Genomic DNA, 25,711 nt, shown 5'->3' with positions numbered 1-25,711 from the left:
GTGTTCTGCCTTCATGACCTAAGTAATCGATTATCTCCAAAAGCTAGTATGTAGAGCTAATAATATTAGGGAAGGATTATCTTGTTTGAGAAAGCTTTACGTACCTTTTTGATTTTCTCTCTTTTAGCAAATTTGAAAGAAACCGGTTCTCATTCTCTACCTAATTCCAAATGTACTTAAAACTGTTTAAGCATTCATAAAGGTGGATTTCCAAGTCATTTGTCATTTTTATTCAACTGTGACATTAATTCATTCTATCCAGTTTGTAAGTAATTAGATGATTTTTATGAATTCAATATTGTAAACCGTTAAACGGAAATGTCTTGCAACTTATATGTTTTCCATCTTTGAAACTTCAGGAAGCTTCAGTCATTAACATGGCAGTATTTTGAAGCTATGAAAAATTTAAAACACCTTAATAAGGAGCAGGATTAATCCTTAATAGGATTAATTTCATTTAGTCACACCTCTTCATGATTGTTTCCCTTTTTACACTCCACACAAATCATGAAATTAATACAGACAAATACCTATCACAAACGTTCTCTTCCTTTCTTAAGAATACATTAGTGGAAGACAGTAAGTTCCAAGTGAAAAACACTAACATAAATTTTAAATTATAAATTTATTTAATGATGTTATAAGAAAAGGACAAAGTAGTAGCCGCCTACACTTTTTTTCTTAGTCTGTTCATCCTTTTGGCAGTACAAAAAAACGTAAATGAAGTGATCATTCTTTTCTGCCTACTTGTAAACTATTTGTCTTAGATGAATAGGTACGTAACTATTTGAAAGGCCATGGACTTTGAAGTTGATACTTTGCTGAAATATATTAGAATGCTGGGGCTAAATGCGAGGGTAACTACTTTGATAATATACTTAAATTCTCATTAAAATACAGATCTTTCCTCAGGATTGTATTATAAACATGATATTGGTAATGAAATAAAATGAAAAAAATAAAAAAAAAACTTTGACAAGCCTATCAATCTTTGATAAGGATGGAAGGCCTTACAATGATATGCTAGCATTTACTGTGAACTTACTATGTTTCACATTGCTAAGTGTTTTTTCTTGCGTTTAAGTTCTTAATTAATTCTTAAAATCCCTTTGAGATTCCCAGTTTTTTAAAATGAAGAAACTGACTCTAATAGAGTTGAAGTAACTTTCCTGGTGTTGTAGAACACTAGAATTCTAATTAGTCTGTCTGACTTCAGAGCAAGTTCTTACCCAATGACTATTTGATTTCCCTATTGAAGAATAAAGTTGTGTATTACATCAAAAATAAAATAACTTTATTTTTCTGTAATAGTGTTGGAATTCAGATATATAGTAGTCAGTTTCAAGTGAGGCCCTGTTTTTTCTTATGCTTAAACCTGATCTGTGTAATTTTAATATAAAGCTCAGTGAAAGTCCTGATATCTAAGTGCTGTTAATTGCGTTTTTTGAAAAAAATTTTTTTTATTAATTCCCCAATAGAAACAAGCTGGTGACTCTAGTTTTTGAAATGCCTTTAAGTTTCGATTCCATCTTAGTTGAAATATAGCTATTTCTCATAAAATGATTTTCAACTGAAACTTAAGAGTATTTTTAGTTTTCCTTTAAAGACGTTTGTTGAAAGAGATTTTAGAAATCAGAAATATCTTTCTTTAAAGGGTAACAGTTCATGACAATCACGATGACCCTCTTAGAAACCAGAATTAGTGGTGGCTTCTCATAATCAGGGGAAGGAGACTTTAATGAATCTCAGATCATCTTCAAAATGCTATTTGTTTCTTTCTGTTTTTCTTTTCTTTTTTCTCTTTTTTTTTAACACAAGGTCTCACCCTGTCATCCAGGCTGGAGTGCTGGTGGTACGATCGTAGCTCACTGTAACCTCAAACTGCTGGGCTCAAGGGATCCTCCTGCCTCAGACTCCCGAGTAGCTAGGAGTACACAGGTGCATGTCACCATGCCTGGCTAATTTTTAATCTTTTTAAAATAGGGTCTTGCTATCTTGCCCAGGGTGATCTGGAACTCCTGACCTCAAATGATCCTCCCACTTTGGCCTCTCAAAGTACTGGGATTACACACATGAGCCACCATATCTGTCCTGTCTCTCTTTCTTTTAAAAGCCATCTGTCTTCTGTATTTTTGTCTCTTCATAACTACTTTTTGTTCAAAAAACAAAATACTGATTCTCACCTATGGCACATTTCAAACTGAATTTTCAATTGATCATTTATTGTTCCATGGTTACACTCATGGATGTTCCCAAAAGTCAGAATTATTGGACAGTGTTGGGCAAAAACATCTCACTTATTTAATATACTTTCTTCATAAACTCTAAGGTATTGTCACTTTTCATTTAAAATCAACTTTTTCAAAACAATTTCTTAATTAGCTTAATGGGATTAATTTCATTTAGTCACATCTGTTCATGGTTGTTTCCCCTTTTATACTCCATACAAATCATGAAATTAAGCTAATTATATACCCATATCTACTGCAAAGCAAGGGTTCTACAGTTTTAACACTTTTTAATTCCCGGGAGCAGCTTAAGGTTTGTTTTTTCTTAATGTTGGAAGGGGTAGTAACTTCAATGGATTTTCTAATAGGTTTTGCCAAAGGATTAACCAGATTATTATTGTTTTTCACATTTTAAAATTGGTTCTAAAACATAAAATTTTGTGTTTTTGTTGCCGACAGTTTCTTACAGTCTTAAGATAATATTTCTTAAGTAAAGCTGTGGTATAAAATAAAAAGTTTTCCTTATAAATTATATATGCAGTTATCAAATAAAACATAGGATCCCCAATTAAATTTAAATTGTAGGTAAATAACACGTAATTTTTTAGTACAAGTATGTCCCATGCAATACTTAGACATATTTACACTAAAAATTTAATGCAAGTATTATATACTTATATTAAAAGTTAGTCATTGATCTTAAATTCAAATTTAACTGTCATCTTGTATTTTTATCACCTAAGACTAATTGTGTAACTGGATGATAAAACTGAATCTTTGGTGGGGGGGTTTCTTGTATTTATACAGGTGATGATGAACAGAGTGACTGGTTCTATGAAAAGGAATCAGGTGGAGCATGTGGTATCACTGGAGTCGTGCCCTGGTGGGAAAAGGAAGATCCTACTGAGCTAGACAAAAATTTACCAGATCCTGTCTTTGAAAGTATCTTAACTGGTTCTTTTCCCCTTATGTCACACTCAAGCAGAAGAGGTCAGTAGCACTGGCTCCCTGGTAGATATAATGGGTTTAAGGTCAATCTAGGAATATTCATTCAAAGAGGATAAGATAAAGTGGAAATTAAAGAATGTAAAGACAAGATGCTGTAAAGAAACATATTGGCCACTAATATAGCTACTACATTTATCATGCTTTCAAATTATTTGGAAAATTGACTTGCTTTCTTGCTAGACTTATTGAGAAAATGTTGAAATGATAGGAACATGAATTGCGAGAAAAGAAAGTGAGTATTTATTACTCTAGTGATTAAACACTGGTTAGTTAAGGGCTGACTACATTAGTACTTTGCTAGGTATTGCTTCAGTTTCTTTAAGTGTGAGTTTTGCATTTTCCCAAATAATATTCATGGCATTCACCGCCACCACCAACTTACTTTTCATTCTCTGTTGATAGGATCTTCTTCTTCTATGCTTCAGCGATCATAGAAAACTTCTAAATTGAGTACTTTGATTTTCCAGGTTTCCAAGCTAGACTCAGTCGCCTTCATGGAATGTCTTCAAAGAATATTAAAAAATCTGGAGGGACTCCAACTTCAATGGTAGGCATACTTTTTTTGTGTAATTGTCATGTTTGGAAATGTTTCCATTTCTATGGAATAAAAAGCCACATCCTCATCTTTTATTCATATTCTAATGTTAAACTTAAAAATAATCCATTTTTTTGTAGGCTACAAACTGGACCAGTGAGATTCCCCTATAAACCAAATCTTCTAATGCTAATAAATTAGTTACGTTTTGAACATCTGGGGAATGACATTCGAGGGAACCTGGCTCCTGTCCTCTTCCCTGGAGGAATATCATTGAAGTGAGAGCCTCTTTGATGAAAAGATGGGGCTGTTTTTGCTGGAGGACTGGTATTCTAACTTTTAGTCAGAAGTGAACCTGACTGGGGAGGCTTTCTAGGGATTTAGATTGGCCCAGGGTGGATAGAAACTACTGTAAATTATATATTTTTCTCTTTTATGATTTTTTTTACATTGAATCCATTTATGTATACTTGCTTTGCCAAAATGCTAACAAAGCTAGAAAATTTTAAACTTCCAGATCTGACAAGTATTCCTTAATGTTTATATTGTGACTGATTAAGAATTAATTTTTACATATCTGACTGTTGTAAATAAAAATCGTGATGCATTGATATTTATGGTTCATTTTTAGAGACGTCTTATATAACCAGCATTATTTAAAATATTTGCATTTTACTCAGGGTATTTTAACAAGGGCTAAGATGAGTAGTAGGTGAGGTTGATAATCTTTGCTGGAGTTGTATTTTGTTCAGCTTCCTTTCTACTTGGGTAATCTGCTCTGTATTGCAAACTCATTGTATTTTATAGTATAGCTTTCATTGTACTGCAAAAATCATCCTCATTCTGAATTAGCCACAGTGATAACTAGTCTGCAGTAGTAGAATCATTTACCTTTTAAATTATCTGCTTTGTCTGATACCTGAAACACATCAAAATTATTATTTTGGTTTAGAGCTTAATGAAACATGTGAAAGCTGGTATTTTTAACAAATACTGTGTGATTCTGAATCATATTGTCATGTTTAAAAGTGAGAGCTGCTTGTACATCTTTAGAATGGCAGACCATATGTGTCACTGTGAGTGTCAGAAATACTTGCATGAGCTCATTTTCACCAACCGGGGGGAAAATGTAATGTTTCTATTGATGGTATAATTTAGACACTATAATAAGTTCAGACCATTTGAGTTCTTCAAAATGGTTATATTAAAATGATATTTTTATTAAGCTTCAATCATGAAAAATAATGTGATTTAATATGTGTATTTTTATATTATTGTATGGATTGTTAATTCAGCATTTAATGGCTAACTTAAATATGATTGGAAAAGAAACTTCGAGTTGCCATTGCTTTTACCTAAAGTTTTTAAAATCTGAAAGATTTCAGCAAATGCATTAAGCAGGAATGTGTGACATCTCCTTTTAGATTGCTTGTCTAATTTGGAGAGATTAAAAATGGTAAAGTGCAACTTTGAGTCTCTTTACCTTTGCGTATTTAAAGTGATATTTAAAGGTACAATAGTGTGGTGTTGGTAATTGTAAGTAAGCTTTTCTGTGCTGTGTCTCTGGAGTGAAAAATTCATGTTTTTTTTCTGAATTACATAAATGCTTTTGTTTTATTTTGTATAATGACTGTCTTTTACATCTAAATAAGTCACTTTAAAACCTTGGCCTATGAACTTTGCCTTATCAATCATGAATCTAGATGAATGCTATCTAGTTCTTGGTTCAGTTTTACCTATTTTTATTTTTGGTTCACTGCTTGCTTGAGCATAGCTGGGATTTGTAGCCCATTTTCTAGGCTTATTGCAATCTCACTGTGGTATTTTATAGAAGCTATTACAACTGATAGGCTAGCTTCATGGTATTGATGATACATGGCTTAACCATACTAAAAGCTGCCTTCCCTCTCTAAATTGTAAAAAGGTGATTAAGTTTCACTTGATGGAGATATACTATATATGTGTGTTTATCATGGAACTAGTGCATTAGGCCATAAACTGTTTTTCTGGTCTATGTTTTTTGTATTTACAATTTTACTGAAGACAGTGGACTCCTTTGGGTTTTCTTTCTTTCAACCCTGAATTGTCCTTGTTTGGATTTTTAAGTACTGTAATTTTTTTTTTTTTTTTTTCCAATAAAATCTCTGACTTGGGCAAGAAAGGTAAGAGTTCCAATTTGTGCTGATATTTCTCTGATTTCCTTTGCTAAGTTTTCGTCGTTGTTCTTGTTGCTTATGCTGTTTATATTATGTGTAACTATAATATGTAGTTTTAAAAATCATAAGTTTGGCCGGGCGCAGTGGCTTAAGCCTGTAATCCCAGCACTTTGGGAGGCCGAAATGGGCGGATCACGAAGTCAGGAGATCGAGACCATTCTGGCTAACCCGGTGAAACCCTGTCTCTACTAAAAAATACAAAAAACTAGCCGGGCAAGGTGGCAGACGCCTGTAGTCCCAGCTACTCGGGAGGCTGAGGCAGGAGAATGGCGTGAATCCGGGAGGCAGAGCTTGCAGTGAGCCGAGATCACGCCACTGCACTCCAGCCTGGGCCACAGAGCGAGACTCCGTCTCAAAAAAAAAAAAAAAATCATAAGCTCACAAAACAGTCATCTTTACACAGTACCCATGACATCTGATAATAAGAAGTGAAATTTAATGGCCTTAAACTTTCACACTGGAAAGGCAGATTGTTTTTAAGACAGATTAATTTTCTGAGCAAAGTCAAACACATGGAACTACAACCAATTAAACAGAAGGCCAATAGAAGGTTTCTTAAGCAGATGAATGATGACTGCATAAATATAATGAGGTAGTATCTTTGAAGTATAATGACAGAGGGAGAATCTTTTACTGAAATATCTATATAAACTTTTTGGGGGGAAAGTTTTCAGTTGTATTATCGTTGATTCTGACTATTTGCCATAATTGTATTCTATACATTTGCTGAAAACATTGAATTAGGGAATACTGAATCATGGCTCCTAAGGGAAAGACAGAGTTAGGTTCCTGCGAGCCTCTGGTCACAACATTTTTACCAACTGATCAATAGATAACCTTGTTTTGTTTTATGTTTGTGTTTAAAGATATTTAATATGTATTGTTGATATACTAACATTGAACTCATGGCCAATAGCACTATAACTTATGTCTGAACAAAGCTTATCAAGTCTTTTCTCTATAAGGCACATCCCAGCCTTCTTGCACTTAGGAGCACTAGACGGCGTTTCTCAGCACTATGCAAGGGGCTATTTAAAACAGAATAATCACCCACAAAAAGCACAGCAATGCAAAAAAAAATCTGGTACTAATTTAGACTACAAAAAGGACATGTGTTTACAGTATGATAGTTTAAACAAGTAGGAAGAAAGTCACCTCGCTGACCTCTGGTAGGGATGCACATGTATGTCAGGCAACTCAACATTTTTCACTGCTCTGTACATGTTACTGAATGACTACAATAGTCGGAAATTGTGAGTATTGATTTTGGGTTTAACAAATAAATTTTAGCAAGCAGGCTGACTTAAAAATATGGAATTCACAATGGGAACGAGATTGATTCTATTTAGTTTTATAGAGAGCAAAGTGCTATTGTAGAAAATTCATAGATTTTGAAGTCAGACCTTTGTGAATCCACACTCTGATTCTTCTTTTTAGTTTAGTTGTAGTTACATTTTGAACCTTCTTCCCTCCTTTTGTTAAATACCAACAATAATTACTTTTGCATAAGTGTCGTCAGGTTTTTAAATGAGATTATGTATACATAATGGGCCCAGCACCATCTCTGGTACATAATATATATTAAATAAATGATGGTTACTATTATTAGATATATTAAACACAATACCTGGTACTTAGAGAACATTTGTATCATGAGTCGAAGTGCAGAATTGTGGACCTTAAACTTTTCTGGTTTTTCTTTTTTTTTTTTTTTTTGAGATGGTTCTCGCTCTGTTGCCTAGTCTGGAGTGCAGTGGCACAATCAAGGCTCACTGCAGCCGCGACCTCCCAGTCTCAAGCAATGCTCCCACCTCAACCTCCTGAGTAGCAGGGTCTACAGGTGTGCACCAACACGTGTGGCTAATTGTTATATTTTTAGTAGAGATGGGGTTTCGCCATATTGTCCAGGCTGGTGTCAAACTCCTGGGCTCAATCCTCCCAAAGTGTTGGAATTACAAGTGTGAAGCACCGCAACTGGCTTGTTCATATTGTATATAAAATTTGCCTTTACATTTAATATTTAAAGCTTTTTATATGGCATTCTTTTATGTGTCTTTTATACCTCATTTATATTTGAACTGGCCTCTTTCTTTAATATGGTCTGTGAATCATAGTTTCAAATATTTAGGTTGACAGCCACTCCACTAAATCTCAAAACTTAACTGCAAACTGAGAAACTGCTCTAACCTCTTCTCCTGACCACAGAGCACATAGACCTTCTCCCTCCATCATTTAAGCTAAATGAGTAGCTTAAATGATGGGAGAAGGCCTAATAGCTATTCCTGAACTTATACTGTTCAGGAGATTTGGGTCCTGATCTACTTGACCTACCGGATTTTTTTAATTAATTATGCTCATGTGCATGCAAACAGAGTCCTGAGATTTTTGTGTTGAGAGGAATTACTGTTGCCATCCTAGTAAAGTACCAGTTTGTTAAAACCAGCTAACTAGCATCTCTTATTCTCCACTTTTAGGAGAATGAAGCAAATGGTAATTAATTTCAAGGGATATGCTGAGGCTATTATCCAGGAGATTCAGCCTGAATCTCTTACATTTCCATAGTTTGTGCATTAAGCTTAATTTAAAATAATATTTCTAAGAATAATGATGCCAGAATCAGTTTTGGGATATAGTACCTATAAAGTGAATCCAAGTAACCTTATGTAAGCATACCTTCCAGTTAGCCAAGATATATTCTATTCCTATGCATAGTAAAAAATTAGTGTTTTTTGTAGGTCAGAGCTTTTTAAAATTATTTTTTGATTTGAATTAATGGTCTTTCAACAGGTATTACATTGGTCTACCGAAAATCAGCATTCAAATTGTGTAGTCTTTCGAAAGATCAGGAAATAAATGACTCAGCTTAAAACACAGTTGTTGAAAGCCAACATAAATATTACATAGAAATTTTATATAAGAGTGATAGGAATTTGTTTAAAGTTTTATAATTGCCTCAGTCCACTTTTCTGTATGGTTGGAATAAGAATGCATTGGTGCTGGTATTGGTGGTTATTCTGCCAAAGAAAATGAATCCGATTTAATTGACTATTTATACATGTTTATCAAGTTCAAAAATCTGAAAAAAATGTGAACATTAGCTCTTAATCCAGTTTATCATGCTATACAAATAAACATACTGTTTACATTCACTGTACAAAAATCCTGAACACAATAATTTGTATCTGTTTAGAATCTTGAGTCAGTTCATTCTATAGGAGAAAAAGAATATTGTATTTTCTTCTGTGAAGTCATAGAAAACCAGGATTACATGAGTGGCATTTTGTTAATGACAATCATACTGTAATGATTTACTCTGTATGTCTTGCTCAACTTTTGTTGTTTCTTAGGAAACTAGAGTAGGAATATTTAGTCTACTTTATAGCCTTTTACAACAGAAAGGCCATTTAATTTTTTTTTTTTTTCTTTGAGATGGAGTCTGGCTCTGTCGCCCAGGCAGGAGTGCAGTGGTGCGATCTCGGCTCACTGCAAGCTCCACCTCCAGGACTCATGCCATTCTCCTGCCTCAGCCTCCCGAGTAGCTGGGACTACAGGTGCCCGCCACCATGCCCGGCTAATTTTTTGTATTTTTAGTAGAGATGGGGTTTCACCATAGCCAGGATGGTCTTGATCTCCTGACCTTGTGATCCGCCCACCTGGGCCTCCCAAAGTGCTGGGATTACAGGCATGAGCCACCACACCCGGCCCTTAAGTTTTTTTTTTTGAGACAAAGCCTTGCTCTGTTGCCAAGGCTGGAGTGCAGTGGCAGATCTCAGCTCACTGCAACATTTGTCTCCCAGGGTCAAGCGATTCTCCTGCCTCAGCCTCCCCAGTAGTTGGGACTACAGGCGCCTGCCACCACGCCAGCCAATTTTTGTATTTTTAGTAGAGTCAGGATTTCGCCATGTTGGCCAGGCTGGTCTCAACTCTGAACCTCAGGTGATCCACTGGCCTCGGCCTCACAAAGTGTTGGGATTACAGGCACAAGCCATCACACTAGGCCAGAAGGGCCATTTAAAATGCAGTTGATTTACATAACGGAACTTGATAGTCGAAGAGAAAGGAAAACTTTTATGATAGAAAGCAAATCTAAAATGATTTTAAAAAATACACACAGCCTATGTCCTCAACTGTAATTTGACCATGACTGATTAACATTTTTTGAGTGGAATTCACTAGTGAAATGCTTTATTTTAACCCCTGTGAACTGATACATGTTTGTATCCGTAAGACATTTTGAGATACTTTGGAGAATACAAGAAGAAAGTGTGTTTAAACTTACATTTTAAATATATATCATGTATAATCTAATCTATTACTATATATTAATTTTGTGTTTATCTTATTTCAAAATCAGTTTAAGATCAAGATTTCACATTAGACACTGATACTTTTTTTTTTTTTTTTTGAGATGGAGTCTCACTCTCACCCAGGTTGGAGTGTAGTAGTGCGATCTCGGCCCACTGCAACCTCCGCCTCCTGGGTTCAAGCCATTCTCCTGCCTCAGCCTCCCTAGTAGCTGAGACCACCTTCGTGTGCCACCATGCCCTGCTAATTTTTATATTTTCAGTAGAGACGGAGTTTCACCATGTTGGCCAGGCTGGTCTCAAACTCCTGACCTCAGGTGATCCTTCCACCTCAGCCTCCCAAAGTTCTAGGATTACAGTCATGAGCCACTATGCCCGGCCAGAAACTGACACTTTTTAAAATAACTTATTTTGAAATAACTTGATTCTGTATCTTAGAAAAGTACAACTTAATAGAATTATAATAAATATTTCTTTTACAAAAGACATTTTAATACAATCTCTTTCATTTAAAATTCTCTGTTTTGGGCCAGGCACGGTGGCTCACACCTATAATCACAGCACTAGGAGGCCAAGGCAGACGGATCACCTAAGTTCAGGAGTTCAAGACCAGCCTGGCCAACATGATAAAACCCCATCTCTACTAAAAATACAAAAATTAGCAGGGCATGGTGATGATATGTGCCTGTAATCCCAGCTACTAGGGAAGCAGAGGCAGGAGAATCACTTAAACTCGGGAGGTGGAGGTTGCAGTGAGCTGAGATCATGCCACTGCACTCTAGTCTGGGCAACAGAGCAAGACTCCATCACAAAAAAAATAAAAATAAATAAATAAATTATCTATTTTGATGTCATTTACAACATAGATTCAATATCATAAAAATTTAATATCCACAGTTATTTGAAAATATGACTTGAACAACTTTTCATTCAGTTCTATTAAATGGTATCTGTTTGTCTTGATATTCTTATTGTATTATGCTTTATTAAAAGAGCAGATATTTACAAATTTAAATAGTGCCAATACAGTAGTATATTTGTTCATTTAATTAACAGTATTTTAATGTTTATTATATTCTCCATATTTAGTCTTAAAAATCCTTTAGGAAAAATTACATGAACAGGTGTTCAATCTTGGTATTTTAATGTTACCAAAATTGACAACATATATTTTTCCATATATTTAAAATATTGGTTCTTGCTTCTCTGATAACTTAGTCTTTGAATTGGCTTGACTTCAAAGACTTCATTGTCATTTGAGTTTGTGATGCTTCAGAAATCTGGAATCTTGCAAAGTGAATGTTAGTATTTTTAGTAATTACTACAGACACAATGTTGCTTACTTACTATGTGCCAGATACTTTTCTACAGGCTACTTACAGATATATATTTTCGTTAATCTTATTAACATATCTATAATATACATTTATGTTTACAACTTAAACAGTTTATTACGTGTTCTTCCTTTGACAAGCCAAAATTAATATGATTCGGAAGTTATATTTCTGTCATGTTGCTAATATTAATAAATATAAATAAATTCACTTCACAAAGTAGTCTTCATTTCTTGGTTACAAAATGGTTACAAAGTGTGAGTTATTTTTGAAATACTCACAAGCATTCTTTGTATCCTGAATGGCAAGCACAATCAAGATGTGTGCCATAATAAAAATGATAATGAAATGTTTTACTGCTTCTGTCAGATTAATCACTGGAACTCAATCCTCCATTTTCACCCTTTCTTCCCTTTGTATGTTTCTCAGATAGTCTATAATAACTTTTTGCTGATCTAATTCTAGCACCTTTTGGTCTGCTTGCTTCCTCTGTTTCAGCTTGTTCTCCCTGCCTGACTTCCATGGTCCCTCATCTCTCCAACCTGTTTTACGATGTGCCTCATAGCTGTCACATTGCTCTTTTAGTTCAGCTGTGATAATATCCTCTGTATTTCTTATATTCCTTTCCCCTCCTTTCTCATATAACTTAGCAAAACTCTGAGAAAGCCTCTTAAAGGAGGTTGATCTTTTTAGCTGAGACTTCGAGAATAAGTTAGAGCTTACCAACTGATTGGGTAGGGAAATTGGCAGATGGAAAGGCATGGTCAAGGATTAAGTTTGAAACAGCCTGGGGTATTCAGGAAACCGTGAATCCAGTATTACTGAGATATAAGATATGCTTGTGTGGAGTGGTATGTAGCAGGGAAGGTTTGGCTGAAAATGTGGGCAGGGGTTAGGTCCTTATGGACGTTGTGGTCCATGGGAATGCATGTGAACCCATGTAATCTCCAAGGGGTTAAAGATAATCAGATTTGTTTTTTAAAAGATTACATGGGCAGCAGTGTAGAGAGTACATTAGATAATTACTCATTAAGACTATATCAGGAGGCTAAGATCCATGCCTTTTCTACAGTAGGTAGGATCCATAGACTAGACTGAACCCTTAATTTTTACTGGACTTGATATTCTGATCAACTCTTGCATGACATCCATTCGTTTAACAAAGATTTTTGATACTAGGTAATACCAGTATCAGATACTGCTGGGCCTCAGGTGTTAGTGATGAACAAGTTAGATATGATCTCTTGAAGCTTACATTTTAATGAATAAAAATAAACCTGGTGGAGATTGCGAGGAGAATAAGGAAATAAAAATGGACATGGAGAAAATTAAGCAGGGTAAGTGTTAGAGAATTATAGGATATGATGTTGATTGGAGAGAATATGATTTGCAGGCTGGGATTTTCAGCCTTGGACAGTCTAGTGCCTTTCTTTTAATTGCCATTGTAACAACTGGGGAAAGGAGCAAGGGCGTACATTATTCATCCCTTTTCATTCAAGAAGTTGGGATAGATTTTAGCCATCTCTCGTGATTCCTGATCAGATTGCGCAAAGCTTTTAAATGTCATTATGGATAGGCCTGTGAATAGCAAAAAAAGGTACTTTTGTTTACTAGGTACAGCTTTCCTGCTAATGCTTCTGAATTTTTTTTTTTTTTGCCTTTATGTTTATTTTTTTAATTGAGACAGTAATAATTATACATATTTATGGGGTAATGTGATATTCTGAAACGTGTGCAATATGTAATAAATAAGATTAATTACGATGTCCATCACCTCAAACATTTATCGTTTCTTTGTAACTTTTGAATGATTTTTTTTTTTACAGAAAGTTTACAGATGCTAAATATTTATATAGCATTTTGGATGTTCCCTTTAGATTTCATCATAATGTATGTCCTGAAATTTAATATGTAAGAACTTCCCTACAGAGGTTACCAGTTTACTCTTCTGCTTTCATGGCTACTTAAATATTATGCAGTACAACTAGTCTTTTTATTACCTTTTTAAAAATGCATGAAATACCATGCTTTCTGCTTTTTATTTTTCTCAGTTTAGTATTTGCATACAAATTCTTAAGTCATTCCTTTATTAGTAAAGAAATGGCTTATTTTACTTTTTTGTTTTTGAGATATATAGGATCTATGGACGTTTTAATGAATCTCTTAAACATTGAATTTGCAAATGTGACATTTTCTAAAAATACTTCTTAGACTATGATTATCATTTTAAAACTTCTCTTTTGTATCCTAAGAAACCTTTGAAATATGTTTTAAAATGCTCTTTCTTTCAAAATTAAGGCTGCTGATTGGTGACCATTTGACTTCACAGATGAAGACACAACACCTTTTTTTAGTTGTCTTTTAAAATGGTGATGACATTGCCATAGTCCCCATTATTATTATTTTTTTAAAATCAAAATCAGGGAAACAGAAATGCTGCAAACATTTTACTTTCTAGGAACCTTCTACTCTGTTTTTCTGCCTTTTATGTTGCTGATACAATTATTCTGATGGTCTATAAAATTCACTTTTCTACTTTCCCTTCAGATATGTCAGATACCTAATATCAGAAAAGTTCAAAATCAATGATGAGTAGAACACTTCCAAATAATATTTAACAAGCACTTTCTATACAGAAGTCACCTGCAAGTCCTCCAACTGAAGGTCAATTTGAAGAACTGAAAATTCATAATGAAATCATCTAGATAGGAGTTTTCTTTACTATATTTAGAGAATGCCAACCAGATATTTGTTGACTGTCATCCAGGAAAGGGGATTGTGATAAACCAGAGATGCCAACAGGTACTTATGTATGTTTTAAGCCAATAAAACTTGTAAAATTTTTGTTGTTCAGTCCCAGTTATCTGAAACACTGACCAGTACTTAATGGGGGCAATTTGATGATTTTTTTTTTCTTACCAAAGGAGTAATGACTTGTGCCATTAATCTTCCTCTTAGAACTTTGTATTTCAAGCTCATGTTTGGTCATAGACAGTTTACTATTGAAGTATTCCAGGTCCATACAATTCTGAACTTGCAGGAGTGTTTATCTTTAAGTGACATATAACTATGTAATAACATTTAATGGTATCTACTTGGTTTTTTTGAGGTGTTTTAGAGTTGAAATATTTTGAAGTATTCAGTCTAGAAATTGTTCTTTAAAAACCAAATGTTTATTACTTACATTTCATCCCATTTAAATGTATCCTTAATAAATTCTTCTAATTTTTCAATTCACAAAAATACTCATAAAAATTCACAAAAGTATTTTATATCATTTGTCAGATGAAAAAATAAGTATATGTTACATTTGACTCAGAAACTTGATATCTTGCCTAATTGTGGTTTTCAACTATAAAGTTTTTGGTTCAGCTGTATGCACATGTCATGAAGACTTAGGATGTCTTCATTGTTCAAGGGGCTGGGGATACAAAATTTGTCCTCAGGTACCTTACAGTTTGGTTACTGAAAATTGAGAAAGGGGGAGCAAAAAAAGAGACCTAACATTTGTTAAGGGAAGCATTGATCCTAAGTGGGTTTTGGTCCTTCAACTTAACATTTGGTTTTATGTGTTATCTTTGTCTGCCTCCACTCTTGCCACATCTAGACAAGTCTGAGCCTTATTTCTTCATCTGTCACAGCAGCCCCTTCTTTTCAATTTCATCTATCACTACCCTTATGTAGTATCTCATAGCCTTATATTTTTATAGCCTCCTCCCTAGTCTGTCTTTTGATTTTCCTGCCTCTAATCTATATCACACGTAACTCCAAGTAAACATTTCTAAAGTGTGGTTATGCTCATGTCACTCCAGTGCCAAGAAATAGTTTCCATTACCATCTTAATAAAATTCAGATTTGTTCTTTTCTATTTTCCCTCTTCACCTATGGCCTATAATACTTCACTCCTTTCCAGATGGTATTATGTTCTCAGTGCCCCCACCCTTTCTCCAGCCTTCCCATATTCAACCATATCCATGTATATTACACCTCTGTTCACAACAGTGTACCCCTCACTTCTTCCTGCTAGATTCATGTCCTTCAGGTATCAGTTCAATTCTGTACCTTTTTTTCAAAACCTTCCGCAACTCTTCACACTTTTGAGGTCACTGTTATCTGAAATGGCATTATACCTTCTGTCTCTGCCACTCATTAATTCATTCACAGATAACCTAGTATATTATATTGTTAACCATCTGCTTACTTTAACTATGTGTACCCAATGGTGGGAGTCCTATTAGCACATACAATAGCTCCAGTGATGGGAGTTATTAGCACATTGTATGTGTTTAATATTTTTTTAGGCTGGACACAGTGGCTTACGCCTGTAATCGCACACTTTGAGAGGCCGAGGCGGGCGGATCACGAGGTCAGGAGTTTGAGACCAGCCTGGTCAACATGGTGAAACCCCATCTGTACTAAAAATACAAAAAATTAGCCAGGCATGGTGGCAGGCACCTGTAATCCCAGCTACTTGGGAGGCTGAGGAAGGAGAGTTGTTTGAACCCAGGAGGTGGAGGTTGCAATGAACCAAGACTGAGCCACTGCACTCCAGTCTGGGCAACGGAGTGAGACTCTGTCTCAAAAAAAATTTTTTTTTCTAAATGTTGATGGTTATTTACTGTGTATGACCTTACGTTTTTTTGTTTTGTTTTGTTTTGTTTTCATGACAGAATCTGGCTCTGTGGCCCCAGCTTGATTGCAACAGTGCAATCTTGGCTCGCTGCAACCTCTAGTTCCCAGGTTCACGTGATTCTTGTGCCTCAGCCTCCTGAGTAGCTGGGATTACAGGCATGCACCAGCACACTTAGCTAATTTTTTTGTATTTTTAGTAGAGTCAGGGTTTCGATATGTTGTCCAGGCTGGTCTTAAACTCTTTATTTCAAGTAATCCTCCCGCCTCAGCCTACCAAAGTGCTGGGATTACATATGTGAGCCACTGCGCCCACCGACCCTATGTTTTATAGGCAGTTTTCCACCACTAGTTATATTGCCAGTGTAACTTTAAGTAACAACAGCATTCTTTCTGACAAATATTGGTTTCCAAGGTTTTCATTGTTTTAATTTTGCCCTTTTATGTGCTTCATGAAATGATAGCATATGCAGTTACAGTTGACAGCACATTAAAAAGATGATTGAATGCCTGGTGTGCAGATGCAGGGCTTGCTAGACCTTTTGGTTGGGGGATCTGTAAGTGTTGCTGTCCATAGGGATTTCCCTTGGCGAGTTGGAGAGAGAATAACATGCCTTTGTTTTTTGGGGTGGGGGATACAATGGAGTCCACTAGCCAACATTCTTGTTGTAAAGAAGGACAGGTTTTGTTCATTGTGCAGGTTTTCACTGAATTTTCCTGATTTTAGTAAAAGAGTATCATGAGCTTTGTAGGAATGGCCCCTTGCTAGTTTAACATTTTCATATAATCAGTTTTGAGCTTCTGGTGGGATATAGGGTAGAAGTTGTAATATATGACTGTATGGGCTGAGAAATGGGATCTGGGGATCAACTTTTTAAAAAATAGACTATCCATGAATTGCCTGTTTAAGAGGTATCTAGAGCCTCCAATTTGTGAACTTTTCTGGAGTGTAGTGTTTCAGTCAGCTTGTTTTTTATTGCCACCTTCTCCCCACCCTGTTGCACATAGAAGAAGCTGAGCGGTCAGCCTCACATCTGTTTGATTTTCATCTTCTGTGATTTTGCCTTTTTTGTTTTTTAAGAGACAAGAGTCTCACTCTGTTGCCCAGGCTAGAGTGCAGTAGTTCCCTCATAGCTAACTGCAGCCTCGAACTCCTGGGCTCAAGTGATCCTCCTGCCTGACCCTCCTGAGTAGGTAATACTATAGACATTGACCACCATGCCCAGCTAATCTTTATTTATTTATGTTGTTTGCTAGGAACAGGGGTCTTGCTATGTTGTCCAGGCTGTTCTCAAACTCCTGGCCTTAAGTGATCCTCTCGCCTCAGCCTCCCAAAGTGCTGGGATTACAGCCACCGCACCTGGCCTGTTGACATACTTTGTCTGTTGGTATCTTCTTTTCTGTTTTCTTTGTCCTTGTGGAGTTGTACCTTTTTATTCTATTGATTTTAATGGGGCTTTGGGAGGAAGCTGAAATAAATGTATGATCAGTGTGTTAGATTTCCTGGGAAGTCCTAGCTAGTGTTCTTTTCTTTTAATTATCATTATTTTAAAATAATAAATATACAGATTTTAAAATTCAAGTAGAAAGTATCCAGTAGAAAGTCCTTCTCTGTGCCCAGTCCCTTCCATAGTCATCTGTACAAATAGAGCTGTGACTTTAACCTTGCTTTATACACTTGAAAAAAATGATGGAGAGATCCTAAATCATACCTATATTTTCATTCATTTGGCAGTATAATATTTCATTATAGAATATTATTAAATTATTTTTCATATCAGCTTTTGTGTTAAACTAATATAAAAGTGCAGAAATATTTGATTACTATTCATTATAATAGCTAACATTTATTGAGTTCTTATTAATTGCCAGGTTTTATTCTAATCTTTTTATGTATATCAAATCATTTAATGTTCACAAAAAGCCTAATTAGGTCAATATTATCTCCTCTCCATCTTATAGACCAGGAAACTGAGGAACAAATGGCTTAAATGACTTGTTCAAGGTCACAGGATTTTAACACTACCTCGTGGCCAATTTCCCAAGGACTTAACCATCAAGCTATACAGCATTCCTTGTAAGGGTAAAATATATATTTCTAGTTAATTTTTTAAAAATTTGATAAACCTAACTGCCCACTCAAATAATATATCTCAGCCAGATATTTTGGTCAATTTAATGAATATACTGGGCAAATCATTATTCTGAGTTTGGTTTATGAAATTAAATTTTTTGAATTGTAAATGTGTTTTATTTTTCAATATAATCATTTTTCATAATGTAAAGATACTCTTTATCCTTCTTTCTATCAATTCTTTCTTCTACCACTTCACCCCACTTAATATTTTCTCTCCTATTCTTGGTATCTTTTGATTTAAGTTATATTAAAAGATTCTTACTGTGACATGTAGGTTTTTTCTTTCTCAGGTTTATTAAAAAGTAAATTATTCTGTTACCTGTCAGTTTTCTTTTATATATATATACACACACACACACATATATATATATTTTAAAAGTTAGTGACAATAGCAAATATTTGAATAACACTTAATGTTTTATAAGGAGCACCTTTGTAGGATCCATTTTATGGGTTCACAAATAGATTTTCAAAGAATTACCTACATTAAGAAGGATCAGCCGGGTGCAGTGGCTCATGCTTGTAAAAACCCTTTCTCTACTGAAAAGACAAAAATTAGCCAAGCGTGGTGGTACACGCCTGTAATTCCAGCTACTCAGGAGGCTGAGGCAAGAGAATTTCTTGAACCCAAGAGGTGGAGGTTGCAGTGAGCTGAGATCACGCCACTGCACTCCAGCCTGGGCAATAAAAGCAAGACTCCGTCAAAAAAAAAAAAAAGGGATCACAGATCTCTGAACTCCAGTTCTGTTGCAAATTAAAATTCTCAGAAAAATATACTTTTTTCCATATTTTCAGCTAGAGCTATAGTAATGTTGTTTTTTTGAATGTTACTTTTGAAAACACTGAGACTTGAAATTTACATTACTTGTGAACTTTACAACATTGCCTGTCTCAAAATTTGATTGAGTTCCCCTTTTGGGGAAAGATTCAAGGGTTTTTACTATTGAATTCTTAGTTTACTCTTTAAAATTATAAATGATATTGAAATAAATAATTTAATTCAAGCCACGTATTTGGCATTAGCCCCTTTCATGTATACTAATATCAGACCTGTTCCTTCTTCACTAATCCTTCTTCCTCATATAGCTTCTTAAAACTGTGCTTGCTCAACTTTTGGAATTGACTGTTTTTAGGAAATACCAGTTAATCTAACTCATTCCTTGATTGAACGTAATCTCAGAGTCACCCTCTTTCCTTAACATCTTACTGTAATCATATATTTGTTACTGAAATGCCCTTACTTTCCTTTGGCATGCTCCTTAAAGGTGCTAGCTGTCTAGCTGACTGGATGCGTTTTCTTTCATCCTATTTCTCTCAATATATAACTCCCAGCTCCACAGTGGAGCACTGTGAAGGACAAGGAGGGCAAAGCAGGCACTTTATATATGGGAAAGGTACCTTTACACACATGTGCACACACACACACTTTCTTTTTACATTATCTTATTTCTAATAGGTAATCCTTGATTTCATTTAGTCACTAGGAGGACATAAACTTATTTTTACAACAATTATAATCATGAATTTTTTAAGTGAATTAAGGTATGAATATGTATGAAGAAATTAGATGTTCTAACCATGAATATATAGCATCACTGTGTCTTGAGTGAATTACAGACTTTACTCATTTCTGGGCCATTTGTTTTATATATAGATTAAATATAGATAATTACCCATTTGACAGGTTACTTTATTACTTTGATATATCTCAAAGCACCACATGCAGTTACAGTGTGATTATTATAATAATTTGGAATCATTAATAACCAAAATTAGCATTTCATATAAATTAAATTGTAAAAGTTAGAATTTGATTTTGTTTAAAGTCAGTTTTACTTCTGTTGGTTACTTTGATTTAATAATAAAAAATACTTTTTTAAACAGCAGTTGTTAATTTTTTTTTAAGTTCACATGTTAAATATAAAAATGTTTTGTAACTGTTCTAAATTATAGTTAGAAATATTAGCTCCTGTAGATGAATCAATTCGTTTTTGCCTTGTGCCTCACATGTATGAAAAAATTATGAGTTAAATGTGTTTCTTGGGAACAAATATGCATCACATATGATATATTAAGTTTAAAATTTAGTTTTACATTTATGAAGCACTTAGCCATGTACCTAGAGCATCTAAATGTTAAATAATTGTTCTGTATTATTCTAATACTTCTAACAGTATCTTGTTTAGATAGATGCTAAATGGTTAAACTACTTAGAAATTATTTGCATACTCCTTAAGATTCATTACCTGAAGAAACAAAATTAAAAGATTCTAATTAAGTATCCTGTTTTAATCTTTAATTTTAATTTTGTTTTGTTTTGCAATAAGGATTCTTGCTTCTGGTTGAAACTGAATTTTACCTGCTTTTTTAGGTTAACGCAGTTCTTTAGAAAAGCAGATCTATTCTAGCTATGTCATGCATTTTATTTAATTTTATGGTTTTTATGATACTATATATTACAGATTGCCGAAAATATAGAAAAATTTTAGAGAACATTTTTGGATTTGATGGATTACCACTCTTGAAAGGGAAACAAAACACTAAATATTTCTAATCCCGCATTATTTACCGCATGGGTGGTTAAATGCTACTTTAAGCCTCATAAAATTAAAAGGGAGAAATCTGCCAACTGTAGCAGGAATTGGATTTAGGAAGAGTGGTACAGAGCCAAAATATTGCTACAGAATTAAATGTCAAAAATCTTCTTTAATAGTAGATATATAGTTCACAGTGCTTGGTTATGATTAATACATTTAATCTAAATCACTGAAAGTTGCACTCTCCTTTTCCATAAAATACAATAGGACACAAATCAGTTTTACTGTAGATGGATAACAATTGGAAAATAATGCATCTTCCCGCCCAATAAATTGTCAGTTATACCTTTTAACTAAAATCAATTCATCTTTCCAAAATTTATTGCAATTTCTAATAATAAATCTCCTCAAATGTTTATTCATTTCATTTTTGATACATTTGTGCCACTTCTGCTGTGGTCTAATGTTTTCTCTTTTGATTCATTGTAAATTAGAAAATCTATTTTGAGTCAATTTTCTAGTTAAGAAGTTAAAATCTATAACCTAGCACCTTTTTCACCCTCCTTTGTACATTTTAATACCCTTGAACTTGAACTTAAATGCAGTCCTGTAAATTCTTTTCAGAAGGAGATTAAAAGACTTTTCAATGAAAGTTCTTGAGTAACGGCCAGATTCATAAAACAAGCACTTAAGAGGTTGTTAGATAATTGTTGCCATAGATCCATTTTTGAATCAAAAGTCAGGGGTGGGCTGGAATACATGGGGTTGTACCATCATTTCATGTAAGTGGTACAAAGAAGAGAAATAAACATTTGAATTAGGTTTCAGATATTGATCAGAATGGGCATCTGCTTTTATTTTCTGTTGATAGCAGTAACCCAAAAGTGGCATTAAAGGGAAGCTATATTCTATCTCTATGTCTTGCAGAAATATCTTCTTATTAATCCCCAGGTATACATTTTTAAATTCTAAATATACATGTTCAGGTTTTTTGTTTTTTTTTAATAATATATCCTAAGTGATTGAAATCAGTTTGGTTTTCCACAAACACTACATGTACAAAATGTAGTGCTCAGTTTTAAAAATTCGATAAATGATTCAGGAACACTTCCCATTCTTTATACTCTTTAATGTTACTTAAATTAGATTTTTTTCAATATCATATGGTGAACAGTGACTCCTGTTATTTTAATTTTGTACTTTCACTAATTCCATAGTGAAGTCATACTGGTTTCCCTTTTTGTATACCTTCACCTCCTCTGTGCTATTATATAAACTTTAAAAATGAAAGTGAGAAGCCATCTACTCTCCCACCAATTTAATAAAAATGTGTTTGAAATCAACGTGTTTTGAGGCTTGGTGTTAAGCCTATATTTTTGAGTTATACCAATTAAAATTCTAAAGTAGAAAGTGACATTAACTAATTCGACTCAAACTGGTAACTTATTGGCAAATTTATGTAGTTGCTATAATACAAGATGCCATATGATTAAGTTAGCAGTCAAAAAATGTAACTTGTGTTGCCAGAATAGACTGAGTAGAATTAATTATTTGGGCTACCTACATGGCGAAGAAAAGGTACATTTTCTAAGGCAAAGATCAAAAATTAATTCCAAGTCTTTCTTGTTCATCAAAAAGTAGTTCTTTTTTTAAGTTGTGAACTTGTTCATTTTTTTGATATATGAAGTCTTTATTATAAAATCTATTACTCACTTGAACTTGCCAGATTAATTTCTACGTTAACAAATTATAGGTTTTAATAGATTTAGCTAGCTGTAAAAACTTTAAAAATAATCTGACTTATGTGTACTTCCTGATTGTTTTTCCCATCACATTAAATATAAAAGTAAATCAGATCATGTTTCTTTAAATAAAAAATGATAAACTAAAATGCTTATGCCTTTCTTTTAAAATACTGATAATAGTTTTTGGTGATTTCTTCTAGTTATTTTAAAGAATTGGTTAATACAGAGTTCGTGTATTACTAAGGTTTAGGGTTTTCTCTATTACTGTCAATAATATAGACTTTAACAATAACTGAAATGTCACAGTTGTCAACTTTGCATGGTTAAACTCAGTTTTTTGAAGGACAACAGTTTTATCATATTCACCTTTCAAAAGAGGAAGTTATGATTTAGAGAGAATAAGTAACTCACATAATAAGATATTAGCCAGGGTTTAGTTATTTCTGGTCCCATTGTCTATCTCTTCCATCTGTCTCGCTAATCTTTCTAGTTCAGTGTGAATTCATCCTAGAGACAGACGTTTTGTCAATGCTTTTAACTATGCTTTTAGGAATTACCAGGGACATTTTACTATTTTCAAGCAAAACAAATGTTTTTTAAACAGGTCCGTTAGTCTTACACGCACACACATACACACAATTTAAATTAGAAGTCAGAAGTTCATATATGTCCATCATATATATGCATATTTCTGTGTGTATATATATGTTCAACATATATATATGTCCCATTTCAATCTCTTGGCTGTTGACATAGCCTAACTATTCTCCCTGTTAGTCGTTAACATTTCTACTTTCTTTTGTACCACTATCAAGTCTCCTCAAATTCTAATATGATCTTTGTGACCCTTTTGACTTCTAATTTAAATTGTTTACTGCCTTTCCTTGGTTTACAAAATAAAATATAAATTACTTTTCTTGTAATTCTAGGCCTTTGCCACTAGTGCTTCTACTTATCTTTCCATTTTCATATCTGAATTCTCTCTAATTGATTCAGAATTACCTCTCCTAGATCCATGATTTACTGGCTGTGTGACCTTGGAGAAATCATCCCTTTGAGCTTCATGTTTCTCATCCCTATAATAGGAATAATAAAAGATAAGATGAAATAGTGTAGGTGATAGGACTTTGTAACTGTAAAGGAACTATTACCATTCATTTACCTCAGGAGTCCGAAGCTCAAATGCCTTCTAGGGGCCAGGCAGATAATACACATGTGTGAAGTAGCTTGGTGTTAGGGAATGTATCAGCACACTAGAAAGTGCATTCCCTGGTCGAATATATTTAAATTCAAAACTTCTTTAGATGCTATAATGGCCGTAAAAGGGAGAAAAGCCACTGATTGGTCAAATACTGCTGCCCCCTTGTGTATATCATCTTCCCTATCTTAGCCTAAGCTGAAAAGATGTATCATTTCATTCCGACAAAGCATTGCATGTTGCAGGTACTTAATGCAACCTTAAGGTGGTAGAAGTAGGTGGGTAAGTGGATGACATAAATGAGTAAGTGAAGTTTAATGTATAATGTGGGAAATGAGATGGTTGCATTTTAAGCTGTTTTCCTGATCAGCAAGCAGGAGGTTTAAAAAAGATATTGTACAGGGCCGGGCGCACTGGCTCACACCTGTAATTCCAGTGCTTTGGGAGGCCGAGGTCAGGCTCCTAACTTGAGGTCAGGAGTTCGAGACCAGGCTGGCCAACATAGTGAAACCCCCGTCTCTACTAAAAATACAAAAATTAGCCAGGTGTGGTAGTGCATGCCTGTGATCCCAGCTACTAGGGAGGATGAGTCAGGAGAATTGCTTGAACCCAGGGGTTGGAGGTTTCAATGAGCCGAGATCGTGCCACTGCACTCCAGCCTGTGTAGCAGGGTGAGAGTCTATCTCAAAAATAAATAAATAAATAAAAATAACAATAAAATAATAATAATAAAAGACATTGTACAGACCATAGTTTGTCTTTGGTCTTCTAGTGAAAGCTTTCTGGGTTTTCCCTAGAAAATATACTATGCACACTTTTGCCTTAACTCCTTTTCAAATAGAGTTGGTTATAGAAGCACTATTATAGTTAATTGAGAATTCAGGCATTTTACTGTAAAGATGTTATTTTTCCCTTTCTCTTTGCATTAGTGGACTCCAGCAGACTGAATAGAGCAATAAGTTTGAGTCTAGTGCCTATTTCATTCAATTGCTTTTCCTTCTGATCCTTGACAACTGGCTGAAGAAAACCGTAGTGCTTGAGATTTAATGGTTCTTTTCTGTGGGATCTGGAAAATGTGTGCTCTTCATTTTCTCATCTTTAGAGATTTAAATATATCTCATCCAATGTGTTAGGAGCCATTTTTAAAACCTAGATTTAGGTACAGTTAACTCTTGGATCTTTAAAAGAATGTAATATAGATTTGATTAAACAGTAACATACATGCCAAAGACCCAAAAGACTGCAGTGTGTCTATATACTCTGTATTTTTATCATATTTACAAGTGAAATGACCATTTCTGCAGTCTGGGAATTACTTTTCTAGGAGATAGAACTTGAGAGCAGTCTTGGAAAAGTAGTAGTCATTATCCAGGTGAAGAATATCAGGGTAGCCACTCTGGGCAGAGGGGAGGGCATGAGCAGGGACTTAGGTCATGAAGCAACATGGTGTGCTTCTAGAGGGGAACGTAACGAAGAAGGGATGGCAAGAAGCAGAAAAGGGAGGAACAGGCAGGCCATGGTCTGCTTGGAGATTGAACAGTTCCATTATAGCAGTCAGGTCCTCTGGGAGATTTTAAGTGACTTGACATGACATATGGGCCCACATTCTTTCACATGTAAGAGAAACCACCTCTAATACTACTAAACAGGAGTGAATTGTTTCTCAGATTTTGAAATGATTGGCCCCACCTGGAAGGCTCACTTTTCACCTCTTTCTGCTGTCATGCCCTGTTCATGATTGCTCAGTTTACTTCCTTCGATGAAAGTGTCCTAAAAAATGTCCTTTTAAAGTTGTTTGCAGCCTAGTTCATGTAAGCAGATGACTGCATAACTGTTATCA

At 34.6% G+C, this 25,711-nt stretch overlaps 1 protein-coding gene across 2 annotated transcripts in view; it reads left to right on the top strand.

Annotated features, from left to right (window-relative positions):
* GPATCH2 (G patch domain containing 2) overlaps positions 1–25,711 on the top strand; it is a 200,168-nt gene that overhangs the window by 14,917 nt on the left and 159,540 nt on the right. The window contains exons 4-6 of one of the 2 annotated variants that reach the window (XM_011929438.1): positions 3,036–3,218; positions 3,704–3,783; positions 3,912–5,937. In XM_011929438.1, coding sequence (XP_011784828.1) covers positions 3,036–3,218; positions 3,704–3,783; positions 3,912–3,944 — 296 coding nt within the window. In that variant the 3' untranslated portion in view covers positions 3,945–5,937. Of the gene's footprint in view, positions 1–3,035; positions 3,219–3,703; positions 3,784–3,911; positions 5,938–25,711 lie in introns of those variants that run through there. The other variant, XM_011929437.1, reaches the window with a different exon arrangement.

The sequence above is a fragment of the Colobus angolensis genome, unplaced genomic scaffold (assembly GCF_000951035.1).
Source record: "Colobus angolensis palliatus isolate OR3802 unplaced genomic scaffold, Cang.pa_1.0 Scaffold81, whole genome shotgun sequence".
NCBI classification, from domain to species: Eukaryota; Metazoa; Chordata; class Mammalia; order Primates; family Cercopithecidae; genus Colobus; species Colobus angolensis.
This window is presented reverse-complemented; position numbering and strand designations above follow the sequence as displayed.